Below are 18,585 nucleotides of genomic sequence, written 5' to 3'. Positions count from 1 at the left end.
AGTCCTGCACCGAAGTGTGAGGTGCCTAGGGACAGCATTTTGTGGGTGTTTGTTTTCTTGGGTGGCTTTGTACTGTAAGAGTTATGCTTGTGTTTAGGTCTGGGGACCAAACTCTGGTGTATCAGGTCCTTCACAGTACAGCTGCTGGGCCACCTCTATGGCCTCGTGTCTCCTCCTGCTCGCCACGTCCAAACACTCTTTGAACAAGCGACACTAGACAGTTTGTGATTCCTAGCACACACTGTAAGACCTCTACTACTGAGCCTTTGCTTCCTGGGACTCTTCCCAGCTCCTCCTGGTCCCTCTTCCCCCAGATCACCCACATACGCTCTCCAGGAGACGATGGGTACTCAAGGGCAATTTTCTTCTTAGTACCCATCACAGAGTGGCCCTTAATAGATCCCAATAAATGTTAGCTGGGCGGTGGTGGCACACGCCTTTAATCACAGCACTTGGGAGGCAGAGCCAGGCCGATCTCTGTGAGTTCGAGGCCAGCCTGGGCTACAGAGTGAGTTCCAGGACAGCCAGGGCTACACAGAGAAACCCTGTCTCAAAAAACAAACAAACAAAAAAATAGATCCCAATAAATGTTTATTAGATGGAAAAATGAATGGCTGAATACTGGGGTGTGTGTGTGTGTTTGGGAGCCATAAAGGAGTATGAATGGCCCCATGAGAAGATAGTGTGGACAGTGTCCTTTCTGGGTCACCTGAAGGAGTCCGCATTACCGGGCCCCTAAGCATCCCTCAGACATCTCTATTTACCCCCACCTCCTCAGAAACACTCCCCCCCCCCATTCCTAGATTGTGTACGAAGGTCCCGAACTGAATCATGCCTTCGGCCTGTGTCACCATGGCAACTACCTCTTTTGGACCGAGTATCGGAGTGGCAGTGTCTACCGCTTGGAACGGGGTGCGGCAGGCACACCTCCCACCGTGACCCTTCTGCGCAGTGAGCGACCTCCCATCTTCGAGATCCGAATGTACGATGCCCAGCAGCAGCAAGGTACTCCTTGGTACTGGCAGGGCACCCTGGGTTGGTGGGATGGACCCTGGGCTCCGATCTCTGAGGCTTCTGAGGAGTCCTCCGACTCTGTTCCTCATTCACTTCTTGTCCCGTGTCTGTGTTCTCTTTCAACGTGGTCTTCCTCTCCTGACTCCCTCTTACATCCTTCCCTAACTCTGCTGCCCCACCCCGTGTTCCCCTCTCCTGCAGTGGGCACCAACAAGTGCCGGGTGAATAACGGAGGCTGCAGCAGCCTGTGCCTCGCCACCCCGGGGAGCCGCCAGTGTGCCTGTGCTGAGGACCAGGTGCTGGGTGCAGACGGTGTCACCTGCTTGGGTATGAGGGGCCTGGCGGGGGGGCGAGGATGGGCTCCAGCAGGGGAATGCCATGTAGAAGGCAGGGGAGTAGTCAGGTCTCAGTCTGAGGTTAAGGAGGCAAAGAGGGGCCCTGTGGGGCTGATGGGAAGCAAGGGAAGGCTTCGGGGAAGGCTTCGGGGCTAAAGGCAGACTGGGGGTGGAGATTGAAAGAGCTAGAAGATCAGGGCTAATGAATGAGGAATGAGACAACCGTGTGAGGAGGAAACTATTCTGAACTCCTTTTAACTTTAATTACTATTATCAGAGTAAAATAACAGTAGTTCAAAATACAGTAGGCTGGGTATGGTGGTGCTATTCCTTTAATCCCAGCACTCAGGAGGCAGAGGCATGCGGACCTCTGTGAGTTCGAGGCCAGCCTGGTCTATAGAGTGAGATCCAGGGCTACACAGTGAGACCCTGTCTTAAAACAAAAAACAAACCAACAAAAGCAAAAAGGAAATAAGCAAAATACTGTAAATTAGCTAGGTAAGGTATATATACCTATAGTCCCACCTCTGGCAAGCTGAGGCAGGAGGATTGCAAGATCCAGGCCAGCGTGGAGACCCTATCTCAAAAACAAATTTTAAAAAGGAAATTAGGAAAACAGTGACCACCACTATATTGTTGTAAGTCACACAGGTTGGTAGTTCTGTTTTATACATAGCTGTCACCCTCTCCGCCTCTGCACACATCTGCCTCTTTCAACTCTTATCTGTCACAGCGTTCTCTGTGTTACCTTTATTTAAAGTGCCAGGGATCAATCTGATGCCTCATATACACCAGATAATCTCTCTACCACCGGGCTACAGCCTCGACTCCTCACGTTTAAATAAAATTCAGTCCCCGAGTTCATGACTTTTAAATAGCCTTGTTTTTCTCCATACAAGTAGGGTCTAGGGATGTTGATCATGAGGTAAGGCCTTAGGTCCAGTTCTCAGTATCACACACACAATTGAGATTTAAAAAAAAAAAAAAAAAAGTGGCTACTCATTGTAAAAATGAATAAACGTACAGTATAGAAAAATGTAAAGAAGAATGCACATATCACCCCCTGTTCTACCAGTCCTAGATGTCATTTTAGGGGGCCTCCTCCCAAACATCTCTGCACATTCTCTTCTACGTAGCAGGAGTCCTGCCGCACAGGCTTCTGTTTCCTGTTTCTGTCCCTTGCAGTGTGTCGTGGATACATAAGCAGCATTTTTAATGGCCAAACTGTACCTTCTACTAAACGTCCCGTCATTTACTCAACCATTTCTCCACTGTTGAGAGAACAACCTCTACAGTATGAGGTGGTTTCAGTTTTGTTTGTTTTTATAATCACAGCCAACATTCACTGAGCATAGACTACATGTTTTGAGTATTTCCCATGGAGTAACTTACGTATTCCCTGAAACATCGCTTTGGGGATGGCATTTTTATTATTCCCATTTACAAATGAAGAAACTGAGGCCCGAGTTAGCACAGACAATCAGTCCTGAAAGCCTGACCCCCAGGCCCCATTTCTTAAAAACCCTCTGCATTTCTCACCTACTTACCCTTTCCCATAGTTGGAATCATTTTCTTATCACAGCACCAGGAGTGAAAAGGGGGGTCAGTAGCCAGGCGGTGGTGGAGCACGCCTTTAATCCCAGCACTCGGGAGGCAGAGCCAGGCCGATCTCTGTGAGTTCGAGGCCAGCCTGGTCTACAGAGAGAGTTCCAAGCCAGTCAGGACTATGTGGTGAGATCTTCTCTCAAAAACAAAATGAAATGAAAATAAAAGAAAGAAAAAAGGAAAAGGGGTCAGTAGAGACCCAGCTGAGAGCAAGGTGGAGGTCAGCGGAGGTCGAGCACATTGGCAGAGACCGTGGAACTGAGAGGGACCAGGGTATCAGAATTGTCTTTGGACATTGTCATCATTAAGAATGGAGGCAGGGCCGGGCGGTGGTGGCGCACACCTGTAATCCCAGCATGTGGGAGGCAGAGGCAAGCGGATCTCTGTGAGTTCGAGGCCAGCCTGGTCTACAGAGCGAGTTCCAGGACAGGCTCTAAAACGACACAGAGAAACCCTGTCTCGAAAAACAAAACACCAACAAACATGGAGGCAGGAATGTTTGGAGAGAAAGTGACATGGCAGGGAGCGGCCTCCGAAGGTCAGCACCGATTTCTGGGAAGGCAGGGGAAGAAGCTCGGTATGGAGCAAAGAGCGCACACACCAACTTCCAGGCCCGGTGGTCCATGGAGTAGAGGAGAGAGAACTGGCCATCCATGGGACCCTGGAGAAGTTTTAGAAATTGGAGAGAAAGGAGAGTGCAGAGCTCAGGGCAGCGGACACCGTAGTCTGGGCTCCAGGTTACCAGCGGCATAGACAGAGGCCTGCTTAGACGACGCTGAGGCGGAAGTGATGGCGAGGTATCCCTGTTGGGGACAGGATTGGTGCAGCATGCAGAGGTCTGGGGCTTGTCTTCGCTCCTGTGGTGGAGCTGATGGATTTGTGAAAGAGAAAATCCAGGGCAGGACCTTGGGGGCCCCTGAGATGCCTCCTGAGGGCGTTTCAGGAAGTCAGCCGTGGACCCCTCAAATCTCTGACGTGTGGTCATGGGCTCTCTTGGAGGCTGTTACTTCAGGGAGATACAGAAATTGCCGTGTTGCCCGAGAAAGAGTTACCGCTTCTAACCAAATAATTCGCTCGTGGAGAATTATGTACTAGGGGAAAAAAATTGCTCTGTGTATTGTCGAAAACAAATCAAAAGAGACGTACAGGAGTCTCAGCACCGGGGCCTGGGTCTAACCTCCTCTCCGCTCCTGTGGTGTCCACAGCGAACCCATCCTACGTGCCCCCACCCCAGTGCCAGCCGGGCGAGTTTGCCTGTGCCAACAGCCGCTGCATCCAGGAGCGCTGGAAGTGTGATGGGGACAATGACTGCTTGGACAACAGTGACGAGGCCCCGGCGCTGTGCCGTGAGTCACCCCTCCCACCCCGGGTGGCCAGGCGGCAAGGCTCTGCGAGTGCCGGTACCTGAGTGGACCGAGACCTGGAGACCCGACCCTCTCACTGACCCCCTGACCTGTTCGCCCTCCCCAGACCAACACACCTGCCCCTCGGACCGATTCAAGTGTGAGAACAACCGGTGCATCCCCAACCGCTGGCTCTGTGACGGAGATAACGACTGTGGGAACAGCGAGGATGAGTCCAATGCCACCTGCTCAGGTGGGGAATGGGTCGGGGCGCCGCAGATGGGGAGCCAGGCCTGGGAAGACAGGGAAGCCTAGGGAAGGAAGGAAAAGAGCCTGTGTGCTCAGAGCGGAGGGAAGGGGTCCTGGGCAGGGGGGTGGGGGTCTACCGTTCCCTGCCAGGATGTGCAGACCAACGGAGGAGCTGGGTTTATGGGGAAGCGGGTACAACTCTAAATGGAGGTGAAGAGAAATGTGGATGGAGCCTTTTCCCAAAGATCCCTGAGACCCCCTTGGGAGATGGAGTCAGGCACCGGTGTGATTGGGGACACCAGAAAATAACACCTCAAACAGAGCAGGCATGGGAGCAGAAGATGATGGGGGAGGGTAGGATAGGAAGAGAGGACTGGATGATGAACACTGCATCTGGCCCCCCACCCCCACCCCAGCTCGCACCTGCCCACCCAACCAGTTCTCCTGTGCCAGCGGCCGCTGCATCCCCATCTCTTGGACCTGTGACCTGGACGATGACTGTGGGGACCGTTCCGATGAGTCAGCCTCATGTGGTAAGAGGGAAGGCAGGGAAGCCGGGCTGGCCGAGGGGAGGGGGCATCTCATGGGTGGGGGCGGGAGAAGCTTGTGTACCTTATCTCTGTGGCCTTGGTGAGTTTTGTCTACATTAGGGATCTAACAGTGGCACCTCCATCACAGCGTTGATTTGGGGGAGCGGGGGGTGGCGGGGGGGGGGGGCGCTCAGTGCTTGCGTTGGTGCCTAGCAGGGGTGAATGAGCAGTGTCCTGATGAGCCTCTCATCCCCATCTGGCTAAAGGCTCCTCCTTATGTAAGGGAGGGCCCCCCTTCACCGCCTGCTCAGCGTGAGAATGTGTGACTTTGAGGGCCCGACTCAACTGTTCCTTCTCCCCACAGCCTATCCCACCTGCTTCCCCCTGACTCAGTTTACCTGCAACAATGGCAGATGTATCAACATCAACTGGCGGTGTGACAATGGTAAGAGTTGACCTCCTCCCCCTCCCCCTCCCTGCAGCTCCTAGGAAAGCCAGGAGCCACCGCCAGGCCCCAGATGGAGAAGGGCGAGATCTTAGACTCAAGCTGGGGTTCTCTGCAGGACACTGAACCCCTGAGGGACTGGCTAAGAGAAAAGAGGAGGAGCCAGGAATGCCATGGGGGCACCAAGGCGGGCGGAGGGAAGGTTCTACCTTGCATCATTCCTGCCTCGGCTGGGCAGAGCTGCCCACCCCTCTGGCAGGATTCAAGGGGCTGAGGAATGTTGAATAGGATTAGAAGGGAAAACAAGGAGCTTCGTGCAGGTCCCCTTCTCCCTCCATGCTCTATCTCCCCGGGTCCTTACTGCATGCCCCAGGCTCTGGGCTTCAGGCTTGGAAGCACACCTGGAGGTCAGCCATGGACCAGGTGATGTCCGCCCTGAGTCACAGAGGCCGCGGTGTGCGTAATCACACGTGCAAGTGATTGTTGTGTGTGCTGTTCCGGGCTCTGTCCTGTCCTGTGGTGTGGTGTGTGGTGTGGTGTGGTGTGGTGATGGGCTGTCCTGGTGGCTCCAGCCCTGGCTCACGTGTGAGGATGGGTTGGGTCAGTGCCGCGATACCCTCCTCCTTGCTGTGTGTCAAGTGCCAATGGTCGTCCCGGCGGTTTCTGTGTTTCAGAGAAGGATTGTGGGGACGGCTCTGACGAAAAGACCTGTCCTGAGCCTGCCGGTCAGTGCATAGAAGCACATGCACCATCACCCCAGAACCCCAGTCCCCTAGGCTCCCCGGCCCAGGGCTGCCGGGGCACACACACACACACAGACACACAGACAGAAGCAGCAGAGGCAGGAGAGGAAATCACAGGGTCGAGGCGGCAGAGAGGACACAGGGGGTAGTTCAGAGGAGAGAGAGCGACAGATACGGAGGACGCTGAGACCGGGGGGGGGGGGGGGGGGGGGGGGGAGGAAAAGCTAATCCAGTCACAGGGGAGCGGGAGCACACTCCAGAGGACCGGCCAGCCTCAGTGTTGTAAGTCCTGTCAGTGCGAGAGGAAGGCCCTCCAGGGCTTAGGAGGCAGGATGTTCACCCAGACACCTACTTCAGAATTCCCTAACCTCAGCTACAGGCGAACCCCCGGGAGTCAGCACCCAGGGCCAGTGTCTGGCCATGTCCAGACTCAGGCCTTTCCAGCCGGCAAGGTCTCACCTAGACCTTCCTTCCTCTCCCAAACCAGAGGAACCTCTACCTAGCCCCCCAGACGTAAGAGGTTCCTGTTCCCACACTCTGCTGCCAAGGATGTCCCCACCCTCAGCTTTCTGAGACTCAAGGGAGGGGTCCTCCTGGAGCCCACCCCTGCCCTCCCCACCCGGTGGGCCATGGTGCATGCTGCAGTCTATGCAGTTTTGTTTCTGTGACTTTTCTGTTTGTTGTTTTCTCCGTGGGTGGCGTGGGGTGGGGTGGGCTGTGGGTGGGAACGCGGGGCCGAGTGGGCCGAGCCGGGGTCACAGAAAAGGTGGTCCCGCTGACCAGGTCTTCCGACTCTCCCCTTCTCCCCCTTCCCCCCCCCCCCCGCCCCCGCCCCAGACAACGACTGTGGGGACAACAGCGACGAGGCCGGCTGCAGCCACTCCTGCTCTAGCACCCAGTTCAAGTGCAACAGCGGACGGTGCATCCCCGAGCACTGGACCTGTGACGGGGACAACGATTGCGGGGACTACAGCGACGAGACGCACGCCAACTGTACCAACCAGGGTGAGTCCCCTGGACCGGCACTCGGCCCGTCTGTCCATCCGTCCACCCGCCCCACCCTGAGGTCGCTGAGGTTTGCCTCTTGTCCTTGAGGAGGCTCCGGTCTCGGGGGGAAAAGAAGAGATTGCTGGCAGATCATTGCCACACTCTGTTAAGATCGAGAGCCTGGCAGTCGGGTGGCCTTAGGTTTGCAGATCTGCAACTTGTTATCTGAGTGGCCTTGGGCAACTTACTTCATCTCTGTGGGCCTCTGAGTTTCCCTTACAAAGTGGGGCGGGCGGCCCTGATAGCGGGGGTTGGTGAGGTAGGCGCAGAAACGCAGCCACAGGGATGTGTCTGGTAGAGCATTGGATTGACGGGACATTTAACCAGGCATGGTGGCTCATACCGATAATCCCACCACACGAGGAGGCTGAGGCAGGAGGATCCATCTCAAGGTGCAAGGTCTGGGCTGTGGAGTGAGGCCCTGTCTCAAAAAGAAAGAAGAGTACAGAGGATTGGAAGGAGCGAGGAAGGCACCCACCCAGTGCCCAGGAGAGGCCTCTTGGGGGAGGCTGAGGTTCCTGGAGGGACCGGCCCTCTCTGGGGGTGTTAGTTTTTTAGCTCTGGACCATCGCTACCATAAAAGACTGCAGATCTACGATTGTTCTGGCTTTTGGAAAAGTCTGAAATGCCTTTTTTCCCCCTGTGATATTTACTCTATTTTAACGCAGGCATATTAGTTTCCTAAGGATTCTGTAGCACATTACCACAAACTGAGTGACTTAAACAACAGGAGCTCACTGCTACACAGTCCTGAAGAGCAAACTGTCCTCAGGGCTGGCTCCTCCCCAGCCATGAAGGAAAGCACGTCCCTGCTTCTCCGGAAACCTTTGGCCTTCCTTTGTGCGAGGTTCTTTACCCTAGCTCCGCCTTCACCGTCCGATAGTGTCTTCCCTGAGTGGGTTTGACCCTGGGTCTGCATTTTTCTTTTTATAGAGACATTAACACTGTTAATTAGGCTTTATGACCCCAGTGATTTCAATCGGCAGAGACACTATTGCCAAACAAGGAGGCCTTGACAGGTGTGGTGGGTGCTTCAGCATCCTTTTAAGGATTGTAGTTCAACTCATGACACCTAACATTTCCTCAAGCCTTACGTGGCCCCTGGCCCACCTGCTACAATCTCTGCCTCAGAGTTAGAATTGTGAATACTGGGTGCCATGGACCACCCGCTGTGCATCCAGCTGAGAGACAGAACCAAGAGGGTCGCGGGAGGATCAGGAAACAGTAACTCGGTCTTCAGGATCGTCTCTAAAAAGGACTTGGGGGTCTAGGAAGGAATCCCTACAGGCTGTGTGAAGCAGGTGTTGCCCAACAAGCTGGGAAGACCTGGATGGATGTCTCCTCTGCCTGGACTTCCCCTGCAGGCAGTCGGTGGAGATGGGATGGGTGGGGCCTGGTGTGTGGGATCAGAGACCTGATTGGCAGCGATAGTTAGCCCGTAGTTCTGAGCTGGCATGGCCTAGGACCCTTCAGGAGGCTGGTGATTAGACTATAGGAGAGTGTGAGACTTCCTCTGGGGGCGGAGGGCGGCTTGGGGACTCTGAAGGTAAAGACGAGAGGAGAAACCGAACACTTCCAGAGGTGCGGGCTGGCCAGGCAGTCGGATGAGAGAGGCCTCCTGCTTTGACAAGGGAATGCGGCTACTCCGGAAGCGGCGACTTCCAATAGCATGTGAGAGTCAGGCCGAGGCTTGACCTGGAGGCAACGGTACAATGTTGGCGACATGTTTTGAAGACAACTCCGGAAGGAAATTAGATTGCAGGCCCCTCAGGGAAGGAGAGTCAGATCATAGGCCGCTGGTGAGAGTTGAGACCTGAGAAGACAGCACCAGGCCTGTCATGGCAGGGAGGATGGAGCAGAGGGCACACTACCAGAGCACAAGACCCAGCCCAGTACCTGGCCAGTGTTCACACTTGGGTGGCATTTCCGCTATGCTGCCGGCCTTACAGGGTCGGATGGAGCAGTGAGCTTGTGCCCCAACCCTGCCCTCAGGCTACACCGGTTCTCTGCACACATGGGAAAAAATTGCTGAGACCTCTGGGCCCCTCACTCACCCACCTCTGACCCATGCTCCGCCTCCTACCCCTTCCCTCCCGACTTCTGACTCTATTGGCCCATCTCGGCTTCACACTGGGTTTTCCTTTGCTAGGTGTGCAGATATCTTAGTGGCTCACGCTCCCTTAATTCCTGTCCCTGCCCAGACGATTTCTGCTCAGAGGCCGTCTTGTCTGAAGTGTCGCCCCACGAGGCTGGCACCATTACTGGTCTTGTCTCCACAGCGTGTGTCCTTGCTCGAAGTCAGAGCCTTGATCTGTCTCCTCCACTAGACTCTAAGTTATGTAGGGGCGGGAACTTGATCTTAGTCTCTGCCAGCCCCTGGGATGGCACATCCCTGGCACTCAGTGAGTGTGGAGTCAATGAGAGAAGCACATTAGGTTGGTGCATTTGAGCTCCGCCCTGACAAAATGCTTAGCGGTCCCACGACCTGAGGGTAGAAAAGGGGCCATTAGATAAGATGACCACTGGGGGCCCTTGAAGGTGTGACAACTGAGTCTCTTGATGGGTGAGGGCTTCCGGGCTATCAGCAGGCTCACAGAATGCCCCAGGCCTCCTCAGCTCGGCATCCAGACTAGGCAGAGGTGGTGGGAAAGGTCTGACCCAGAGTGCCTCTCCCTCCTGATGTACACCCCTCCACCCCCCGCATGCCCCGTCTTCTCCAGCCACAAGACCTCCTGGTGGCTGCCATACCGATGAGTTCCAGTGCCGGCTGGACGGGCTGTGCATCCCCCTGCGGTGGCGCTGTGACGGAGACACGGACTGCATGGACTCCAGTGACGAGAAGAGCTGTGAAGGGGTGACCCACGTTTGTGACCCAAATGTCAAGTTTGGCTGCAAGGACTCAGGTGAAAAGAGGACCAGGGGGGGACCTCAGACGTGGCGGCGTGGGTTAGGAGGAAGCCATCTTGAAAACTTGGCCGTGGCATAGTGTTGTGGGGAGGGGAGGGCCAGAAAGGGCCAGAGTCGCGCGTCAGCACCTCCTGCGGGTTCCTGCCGTCTTAGTCACCCGTGAGAATATGACAGAAAAGGCTTCATGGCTCACCGTGGGCTCCAAAGCACCTCCGTGATGACCCTGTTAGATCAGCCCACTGGGTCTGGGCAGGGCACAGAGAGTCCCAGTTTCCAGGCCTGGCTCCTGAGTGCTGCCCCCGTCCCGTCCCGTCCCTCAGCTCGCTGCATCAGCAAAGCGTGGGTGTGTGACGGCGACAGCGACTGCGAAGACAACTCGGATGAGGAGAACTGTGAGGCCCTGGCCTGCAGGCCGCCCTCCCACCCCTGTGCCAACAACACCTCCGTCTGCCTGCCCCCCGACAAGCTGTGTGACGGCAAGGATGACTGCGGGGATGGTTCTGACGAGGGCGAGCTCTGTGGTGAGGCCCTGGGGTCAGCCGTGGGGAGGGGCGTCTGGGCCGGGAGGAGCGGGCAGTCGTCAGGGCGTGTCCAGCCGTCTACACTGACCTAGGGCTTGCCCTGGCCCTGTGCGAGGCGCCCCACGACCACAGCATTTACTCGACAAGGTGGCCCAGTGAGGCAGCGGAGGAGGCATTAGGGCCCTAAATAAAGTAGTCCAGGGGCTGGAGAGATGGCTCAGTGGTTAGGAGTACATGCTGTTCTTCCAGAAGACCCGGGCTCAATTCCCAGCACCCACCTGGCGGCTCACCACCCTCCGTAACTCCAAGATAAATAAATATTAAAAAAAAAAAAAAAAAAAGTAGTCCAGAGTCATACCACTCTGAAGGCCTGGCAAGGGAGGGAGTGTTTAGGACTTCTGACCTGGAATAGACGCCCTCAGTCGGACCACTGAATAGCGAGGCCAGGCTGGAGGTGAGGTCCAGGGTGGAGGTGTGGTCTGAGCAGACTTCTGGTGGAGGGGAATTTTAACTGGAAATGAGCAAAATGTGCAGAATGAGTGAGTCGGTACAGGGTCAGGTTCAGGGGTGAGTTGAAGGTCTGAGCAGAGCAACCTCACTGTCCCAGAGCAAACAGGACACCTGACTTCTGTGAAAGGGAGGAGTGAAGCCATCTGAGACGGGCCCAGGAACTGCTGACAGGGTGGTAGCAGGGCAACAAGTTCCAGGGCATTCCCCTCTGCGCCCTCCCCCAAATTACACCTGAGCAGGGAGAGATCAGAGGAAGGGCCTTGACCTAAGGACTCTCCCAGAGAGGAGGCAAAATGCCCAGCTCCCCGCCGCCACCGACCCAAGAGGGTACAGGAACATGGCGGAGAGAGGTGTGGGGAGGAAGGGGTGATGGCGCTCGATGTCAGGTTCTGGTGTTCCAATCCTAGTCCTGAGGAGCCTGGGAAGCGAAGTGGGGCCTCGCAGGGGCTGTGGGTAGGGCTCCAGGGCTTGGAATGGGGTCCAAGAAACCTGAAGGCTCCGCAGAGCCTTGTCCTGCCTCCTCCCAGATCTTGACCCTGGACCTGTCCCCTGCCTGTCCCCGCAGACCAATGTTCTCTGAACAACGGTGGCTGTAGTCACAACTGCTCGGTGGCTCCTGGCGAAGGCATCGTGTGCTCTTGCCCCCTGGGCATGGAGCTGGGACCTGACAACCACACCTGCCAGATCCAGAGCTACTGTGCCAAGCACCTCAAATGCAGCCAGAAGTGTGACCAGAACAAGTTCAGCGTGAAGTGCTCTTGCTACGAGGGCTGGGTCTTGGAGGCCGATGGCGAGAGCTGCCGCAGTCTGGGTAAGACGTGGTGGAGTGTGGTGAACCAGCCACGCAGTCCTGGCCATGTCCCTGAGCTGCAGTGGCCAAACACGGAAGGCTGGGGCCGCCGACAGAGACCCTTGGGTACGCCCTTTGCTGACCCGACCGCATGCCTCCCACCAGATCCCTTCAAACCTTTCATCATCTTCTCCAATCGCCACGAGATACGGCGCATCGACCTTCACAAGGGGGACTACAGCGTCTTAGTGCCCGGCCTGCGCAATACCATTGCCCTCGACTTCCACCTCAGCCAGAGCGCCCTCTACTGGACCGACGTGGTAGAAGACAAGATCTACCGTGGGAAGCTGCTGGACAATGGAGGTGACTCGCTGGGTCCGGGAGCGGTGCCAGGATGGCACACAGATGGCACTTGGGCATTCAGGGTCACGGACCCAGATCCAGGTGGCCCCAGAGCGGAGGCTCCAGCTCCCCACCCCCCACCCCCCTGTTAATTGGGTTAGATTTTGCTGTGGGTCTCAGGGCCTGATGCCCATAATTATCGCCAGCATTGCTGCTAAGCCTGATAATTAATGGGACGATCGCCCTTTCCTTGGAATGGCCTGGAGACTGGCTCCCCGACCCTGGAATTTCAGGCTTAGAAGGGAAATGCACGTGGGGCTGGAATACCTGAGCCTCTGTCTCATGGTAGCCTGAGCCATCACAGGCTCAGTATCACGCATCTGTTGTACACTGGGCACCAGACACAGCATTGATCCAGACAGACAGTTTTAAATGATGTGTCAAGGTGGGTCCCCGAGGAGGTGGCATCTGAACGCAGGCAAGAAAAAGGCATGTTTTACTAGAGGAGTTTGTATCGTTGATGATCAAGGAAACTTGAAAACCTCTCAGATGTCCATTGCCAGAATAGCTAAAGGAAACCGATCTGTTCACCACAGTTTCTAAAATAATAAGACGGGTGGACATATTAACGTAGAATATCTTCAGGACACTCTGTGGAGTAATTTCTAGCAAGTTCCAGCATCCTCATACTGTGTCCAAACATGTTTCCAGAAGCTTCCACCCTCCCTGACCTGCTTTCCCAGCTAAGCCCATCTGAGCACCCATGCAGGACGTGGCTGCCCTCACCACCTCCTCCAGGAAACCCCTTTTCCACTCACCTCCTGGTGGGAAGGAGGCCTGGGTGAGGAGAGGGGGGGCCTTGGGGATGCCACCCGTGGGAGCCAGACCCGTCAGAGGACTTGGCAGGAGTGTCAGGGTGAGGGTGGGTCGTTGAGGGACCCTAGGATCTACACCTCCGCCCTGCCCCACCCCCGAGTCTCTAATCACTTTTAACCCTCTCTTCCTAGCCCTGACCAGCTTTGAGGTAGTGATTCAGTATGGCTTGGCCACACCAGAGGGTCTGGCTGTAGACTGGATTGCAGGCAACATCTACTGGGTAGAGAGCAACCTCGACCAGATCGAGGTGGCCAAGCTGGACGGAACCCTCCGGACTACTCTGCTGGCGGGTGACATCGAGCACCCAAGGGCAATTGCCCTGGACCCTCGGGATGGGTGAGGAGTGTGTCCATTCCTTCCTATCCCTCCCTCGCCCTGTGGTCCCCGATGTTCTGTTCCGCCTGGCCAGGGACGCTTGTCTTGGTACTGTTGGTCCCCCCAACATGTTTTACCTGGGGTACTACTACCCCCAACTTTGGTCTTTCTCACTCTCTCCCTAGGATTCTGTTTTGGACAGACTGGGATGCCAGCCTGCCACGAATTGAGGCAGCATCCATGAGTGGGGCTGGACGCCGTACCATCCACCGAGAGACGGGCTCCGGGGGCTGGCCCAACGGGCTCACTGTGGACTATCTGGAGAAGCGTATCCTCTGGATTGATGCCAGGTGAGCATCACTCTCTACCAACTGGGGCTGAGGCGGCAGTACCCGGGCATGGGGAGGGGCAAAGGCACGGCCAGCGCTATGAGAGGATTGGGGGCAAGGGATGGGGAAGACTGGTCAGAAGAAACGCCGGGCTGTGATCTGCAGTTACCCAGCCTCCCCTCGCACACACCCTGTGTCCTCTGCGGAGGGCTCTGCCTGCCCGGAACGAAGAGGAGGTGCCTTTTTTCCTAACTCACACCAGAGCTCCAGGTGCCATCTGCAAGCCTGGAAATCTGGAAGACTCCCCTTGGGGGTCATAAGGCTAGGATCCCAATCCCACCCCATCCCGTCCCCGCTCGGTCTTGCGTTCTTTCTTTGGTCACCCGACGGGGCTCAGGAAAGGCGTTCCCTGGTGTACCCCTGTTGGCGGGGCACCTCGCCGAGACCCTCACTGTTCCCGCGATCACACTCTCAGGTCGGATGCCATCTACTCAGCCCGGTACGACGGCTCCGGTCACATGGAGGTGCTTCGGGGACATGAATTCCTGTCACACCCATTTGCGGTGACGCTGTACGGGGGCGAGGTGTACTGGACCGACTGGCGAACAAACACACTGGCCAAGGCCAACAAGTGGACGGGCCACAACGTCACCGTGGTGCAGAGGACCAACACGCAGCCCTTCGACCTGCAGGTGTATCACCCCTCCCGGCAGCCCATGGGTAAGGAAGGGGCCTGTGCCGGCACGGAGCGTGAGCGTCGGGTAGGGTGGGACCCCGATGGGAAGGACCGGGTAGGGATCGCGTCGTAAGATGTTCTTGCGGTCTTCTCTCCGGGTCAGCTCCGAATCCGTGCGAGGCCAACGGGGGCCGGGGCCCCTGTTCCCACCTCTGCCTCATCAACTACAACCGGACCGTGTCCTGTGCCTGCCCCCACCTCATGAAGCTCAAAGACAATACCACCTGCTACGGTAAGAAGCCGCTTCCCCCCAACGGCCACGGGTAAACTGAGGCCGAAGGGGAGGTCTGAGGTCCCTCGTGTTAAGCAAAGGAATGGCTGAAGGAGGGACTCCCAAACTTCCTGCCACAGCTGTCAGCAGACTGTCAGAGGCGGAACTTCCTCTTTGTAGTGGTTCTCAACCTGTGGGGTCGTGACCCCTTTGGGGGGAGCGAATGACCCTTTCACAGGGGTCGCATATCAGATAGGCTGCGTATTAGATATTTATGATTCGTAACAGTAGCAAAGTTAGAGTTACGGAGTAGCGATGAAATAATTTTGTGGTTGGGGGTCACCACACCATGAGGCGCTGTGTGAAAGGGTTTGAAGAGTTAAGACGGTTGAGAACCGCTGTCATAGTGAAAGCGAACATCATCGGGGGGGGGGGGGGGGGGGGGGGGGGGGGGGGACTCGGGGGAGGGACCTAACCTAGGCAGGAACCCTGAAGGCAAGAGACTGCCTTCGGTGACCGGCCTGCGCCCCACAGAGTTTAAGAAGTTCCTGCTGTACGCACGTCAGATGGAGATCCGGGGTGTGGACCTGGACGCTCCCTACTACAACTACATCATCTCCTTCACGGTGCCCGACATCGACAACGTCACGGTGCTGGACTACGATGCCCGCGAGCAGCGGGTTTACTGGTCCGACGTGCGGACACAAGCCATCAAGCGGGCCTTCATCAATGGCACAGGCGTGGAGACGGTCGTCTCTGCAGGTTCTGGCGCTGTCCCCGACCCCAGGGCTGGCACCAATCATGTCCCCCATAGTCCTGACGTTCTTTCTCCAAACCGCGTCTCTGCTTAGTGCTCTAGCCCCAGTTTCTTCCTTTTTTAAAATTTTATTTATTTGTTTGTTTGTTTGTTTATTTTGGTTTTTCGAGACGGGTTTCTCTGTGTAGTTTCGGTGCCTGTCCTGGAACTCTTTGTAGCCCAGGCTGGCCTTGAACTCACAGAAATCCTCCTGGCTCTGCCTCCCAAGTGCTGGGATTAAAGGCATGCACCACCACCGCCCGGCTAGACCCAGTTTCTTGGCCCTCATTCCCTAGAAACCATATTCTCCTCATCCTCTACCCTGCATATACCAACCACCGACTCCCCGTTTATGCCCTCAGACTTACCAAATGCCCATGGGCTGGCTGTGGACTGGGTGTCCCGAAATCTGTTCTGGACGAGTTACGACACCAACAAGAAGCAGATTAACGTGGCCCGGCTGGACGGCTCCTTCAAGAACGCGGTGGTCCAGGGTCTGGAGCAGCCTCATGGCCTGGTCGTCCACCCGCTTCGTGGGTCAGTCTGCGGCTCGGGGCTGGGGAGCACCCGTGTGAGGAGGGAAGGAGAGGACTCTTACCCTCTCTTGGTCCTCTTCCCAGCAAGCTCTACTGGACCGACGGTGACAACATCAGCATGGCCAACATGGACGGCAGCAACCGCACTCTGCTCTTCAGTGGCCAGAAGGGCCCTGTGGGTACGCGCTCTCCCTGCCCGCTCCTGCAGGCCTCCGACTCCCCAGTTAGGTGTTCCTAGTGTCTCTCTGGTGCCCTCGGCCTCTTCCAATCCCCAGCTTAGTGCCTGTTCTCACCCCAGCTTTTCCCGGATCCATACACCCTTCTCCGTTCCCAGCCCTGGGTGCGGCCCTGGTGCCAGGCTCCGTGGTTGTGACCCCCATTCCTCTCCCAGGGTTGGCCATTGACTTCCCTGAAAGCAAACTCTACTGGATCAGCTCTGGGAACCACACCATCAACCGCTGCAATCTAGACGGGAGCGGGCTGGAGATCATTGACACCATGCGGAGCCAGCTGGGCAAGGCCACTGCCCTGGCCATCATGGGTGAGGGCTTGGCTGGGAGTGGGGGATAATAGGAGGGCAGGCCGGGCGCAGTTGGCAGAATGGATGGTGGGGATCTCCTGGGTACCACTGGCCACTCCGTAAGCCTAGTGACTTTTGCAGGAGGGTTGAGTAGAGGGCTTTCCCAAGGGTCTTATTCCCTCCTGTTGCCCCAGGGGACAAGCTGTGGTGGGCAGATCAGTTGTCGGAGAAGATGGGCACATGCAACAAGGCGGATGGTTCCGGGTCCGTGGTGCTGCGGAATAGCACCACGCTGGTTATGCATATGAAAGTGTACGACGAGAGCATCCAGCTGGGTAGGCAGTGGGCGAGGGGCGTGGTATCCAGAGGGCAGCGGCGGCGGTGGCGGCGGCGGCGGGGGGGATGGGGGTGGTGAGGGGCTTCAAAGCTGTCACCGTGAGCAGCCTGCCGGAGCAGTGGGCCAGGGGAGTAAAGGGTGGGTTGGGCTCCGCTCATCACCACAGGGACCCCTTTTCCTGATCTCCACTGCGGTGTCGCGTAGGCTCGCGGTCTGGCTAGGAGGTCCAAAGGCCTAAAAAGACAAAAGGCCCGAGAGCTGGGTGGGGTGGGACCCTGACGGGTCCAAGGTGAATCCAGTGACCCCCCTGTCACCGAGCAGCCCAAGCCTGTATCTGAGCCTCCCGTGAAGGCCATCTAACCCTTCTGTTCCATCCGCTGCCCTTCCCCAGAGCGCGAGGGCACCAACCCCTGCAGCGTCAACAATGGAGACTGCTCCCAGCTCTGCCTGCCGACGTCGGAGACCACTCGCTCCTGTATGTGCACAGCGGGCTACAGCCTCCGGAGTGGACAGCAAGCTTGCGAGGGTCAGTTCCCGCCACCTCCCGGCCTGACCTTGGACACCCCCACCCCCCCACCCCGCCACACTGCTACATCCTGCATTGGGAACGACGGTGTTCATCACCCGTTACCAGGCGTCTTCAGGGTTCGATGCTCATCACGCATCACTCTTCTGGGTACCATGGATAAAAAGCTTGAGCCAGAAGATGGGGTCAGCCTAGCGAGAAGCTGGACCACGGTCCAGCGTCTGCTGTAGGTGTTGGTGAGGTGGACACCGGGTGACAGAGGCAGGCCAGCTTGGCTGAAGATTGCATGCTGTGCCCTGGGTTTATAGAACGGGTAGAATTTGGTGCTTGGTGCACAATGAAGAAATGGGTCGGTGGTACAGAGGTAGAGTGCCCTTAGCATGCCCTGAGTCCTGAGTTCTAATCCAACCACATGTGCACACGGAGGACACACACACTCATACCATACAAGAGGCAAGAAATGCAGCTAAGCCGTCAAGGGCCAGGGCCCCTGAGCCCGGCGTGGGGCAGAGTGTGGGAAGTCTGTGATAAGGCTGTGAGGGAGGGTGGGGCTCCTGTGGGTTCTCAGTCAGGTGTGCCTGGAAAGTGGTGTTTGGAGGAGATTAACCTGGCGGCAGAACGCTGACAGGGTGGGGGGGAGGGAGAAACCGAGGCAGTTAGACCAGTCAGGAGACCGTGAGAAGTGTGTGTGTGAGGAGACTGGGCTCCGGGCTGGGCAGAGGCTGGCTTTCAGGGGAGGGATGAGACTCGAGACATTTCACAAGAACTTGCTCATTTACAGGCTTGCCCCAGGACAGTACTTTTCCCTAAAGTCCTCTGCCAGAAACTTCCTGCTTTGATGTGGGTGGGTGTAAGAGAAGGGAACTCTGGGCGAGGAAAGTGGAAAACGTGGTTGGTTTTTTTTTTTTTTTTTGTTTGTTTGTTTTTTGCTGCACAGCACCTCAGAGCCTTGAATGTACCTGTGTGCACTGAGCATCTTTCAAGAGAAGACCTTTAGTGTCTGGGGTTCCCCAAATGCACTT

General features: G+C 56.6%; 1 protein-coding gene across 1 annotated transcript in view; it reads left to right on the top strand.

The window, feature by feature from the left end:
* The window catches only part of Lrp1 (LDL receptor related protein 1), an 80,890-nt gene that overhangs the window by 32,283 nt on the left and 30,022 nt on the right, over positions 1–18,585 (top strand). The window contains 21 exon segments of the mRNA XM_052753604.1: positions 804–1,005; positions 1,216–1,341; positions 4,160–4,300; positions 4,425–4,550; positions 4,963–5,079; positions 5,441–5,521; positions 7,102–7,269; positions 10,032–10,214; positions 10,539–10,739; positions 11,815–12,060; positions 12,205–12,402; positions 13,389–13,593; positions 13,758–13,922; positions 14,377–14,621; positions 14,741–14,869; positions 15,383–15,610; positions 16,007–16,181; positions 16,265–16,359; positions 16,572–16,721; positions 16,895–17,035; positions 17,429–17,563. Of these exon segments, the coding sequence (XP_052609564.1) occupies positions 804–1,005; positions 1,216–1,341; positions 4,160–4,300; positions 4,425–4,550; positions 4,963–5,079; positions 5,441–5,521; positions 7,102–7,269; positions 10,032–10,214; positions 10,539–10,739; positions 11,815–12,060; positions 12,205–12,402; positions 13,389–13,593; positions 13,758–13,922; positions 14,377–14,621; positions 14,741–14,869; positions 15,383–15,610; positions 16,007–16,181; positions 16,265–16,359; positions 16,572–16,721; positions 16,895–17,035; positions 17,429–17,563 (3,457 nt within the window).

This window comes from Peromyscus californicus, unplaced genomic scaffold, assembly GCF_007827085.1.
Source record: "Peromyscus californicus insignis strain IS unplaced genomic scaffold, ASM782708v3 Scaffold_24__1_contigs__length_46423439, whole genome shotgun sequence".
NCBI classification, from domain to species: domain Eukaryota; kingdom Metazoa; phylum Chordata; class Mammalia; order Rodentia; family Cricetidae; genus Peromyscus; species Peromyscus californicus.
The sequence above is the reverse complement of the archived record's forward strand: the minus strand, read 5'-3'. Positions and strand labels throughout refer to the sequence as shown.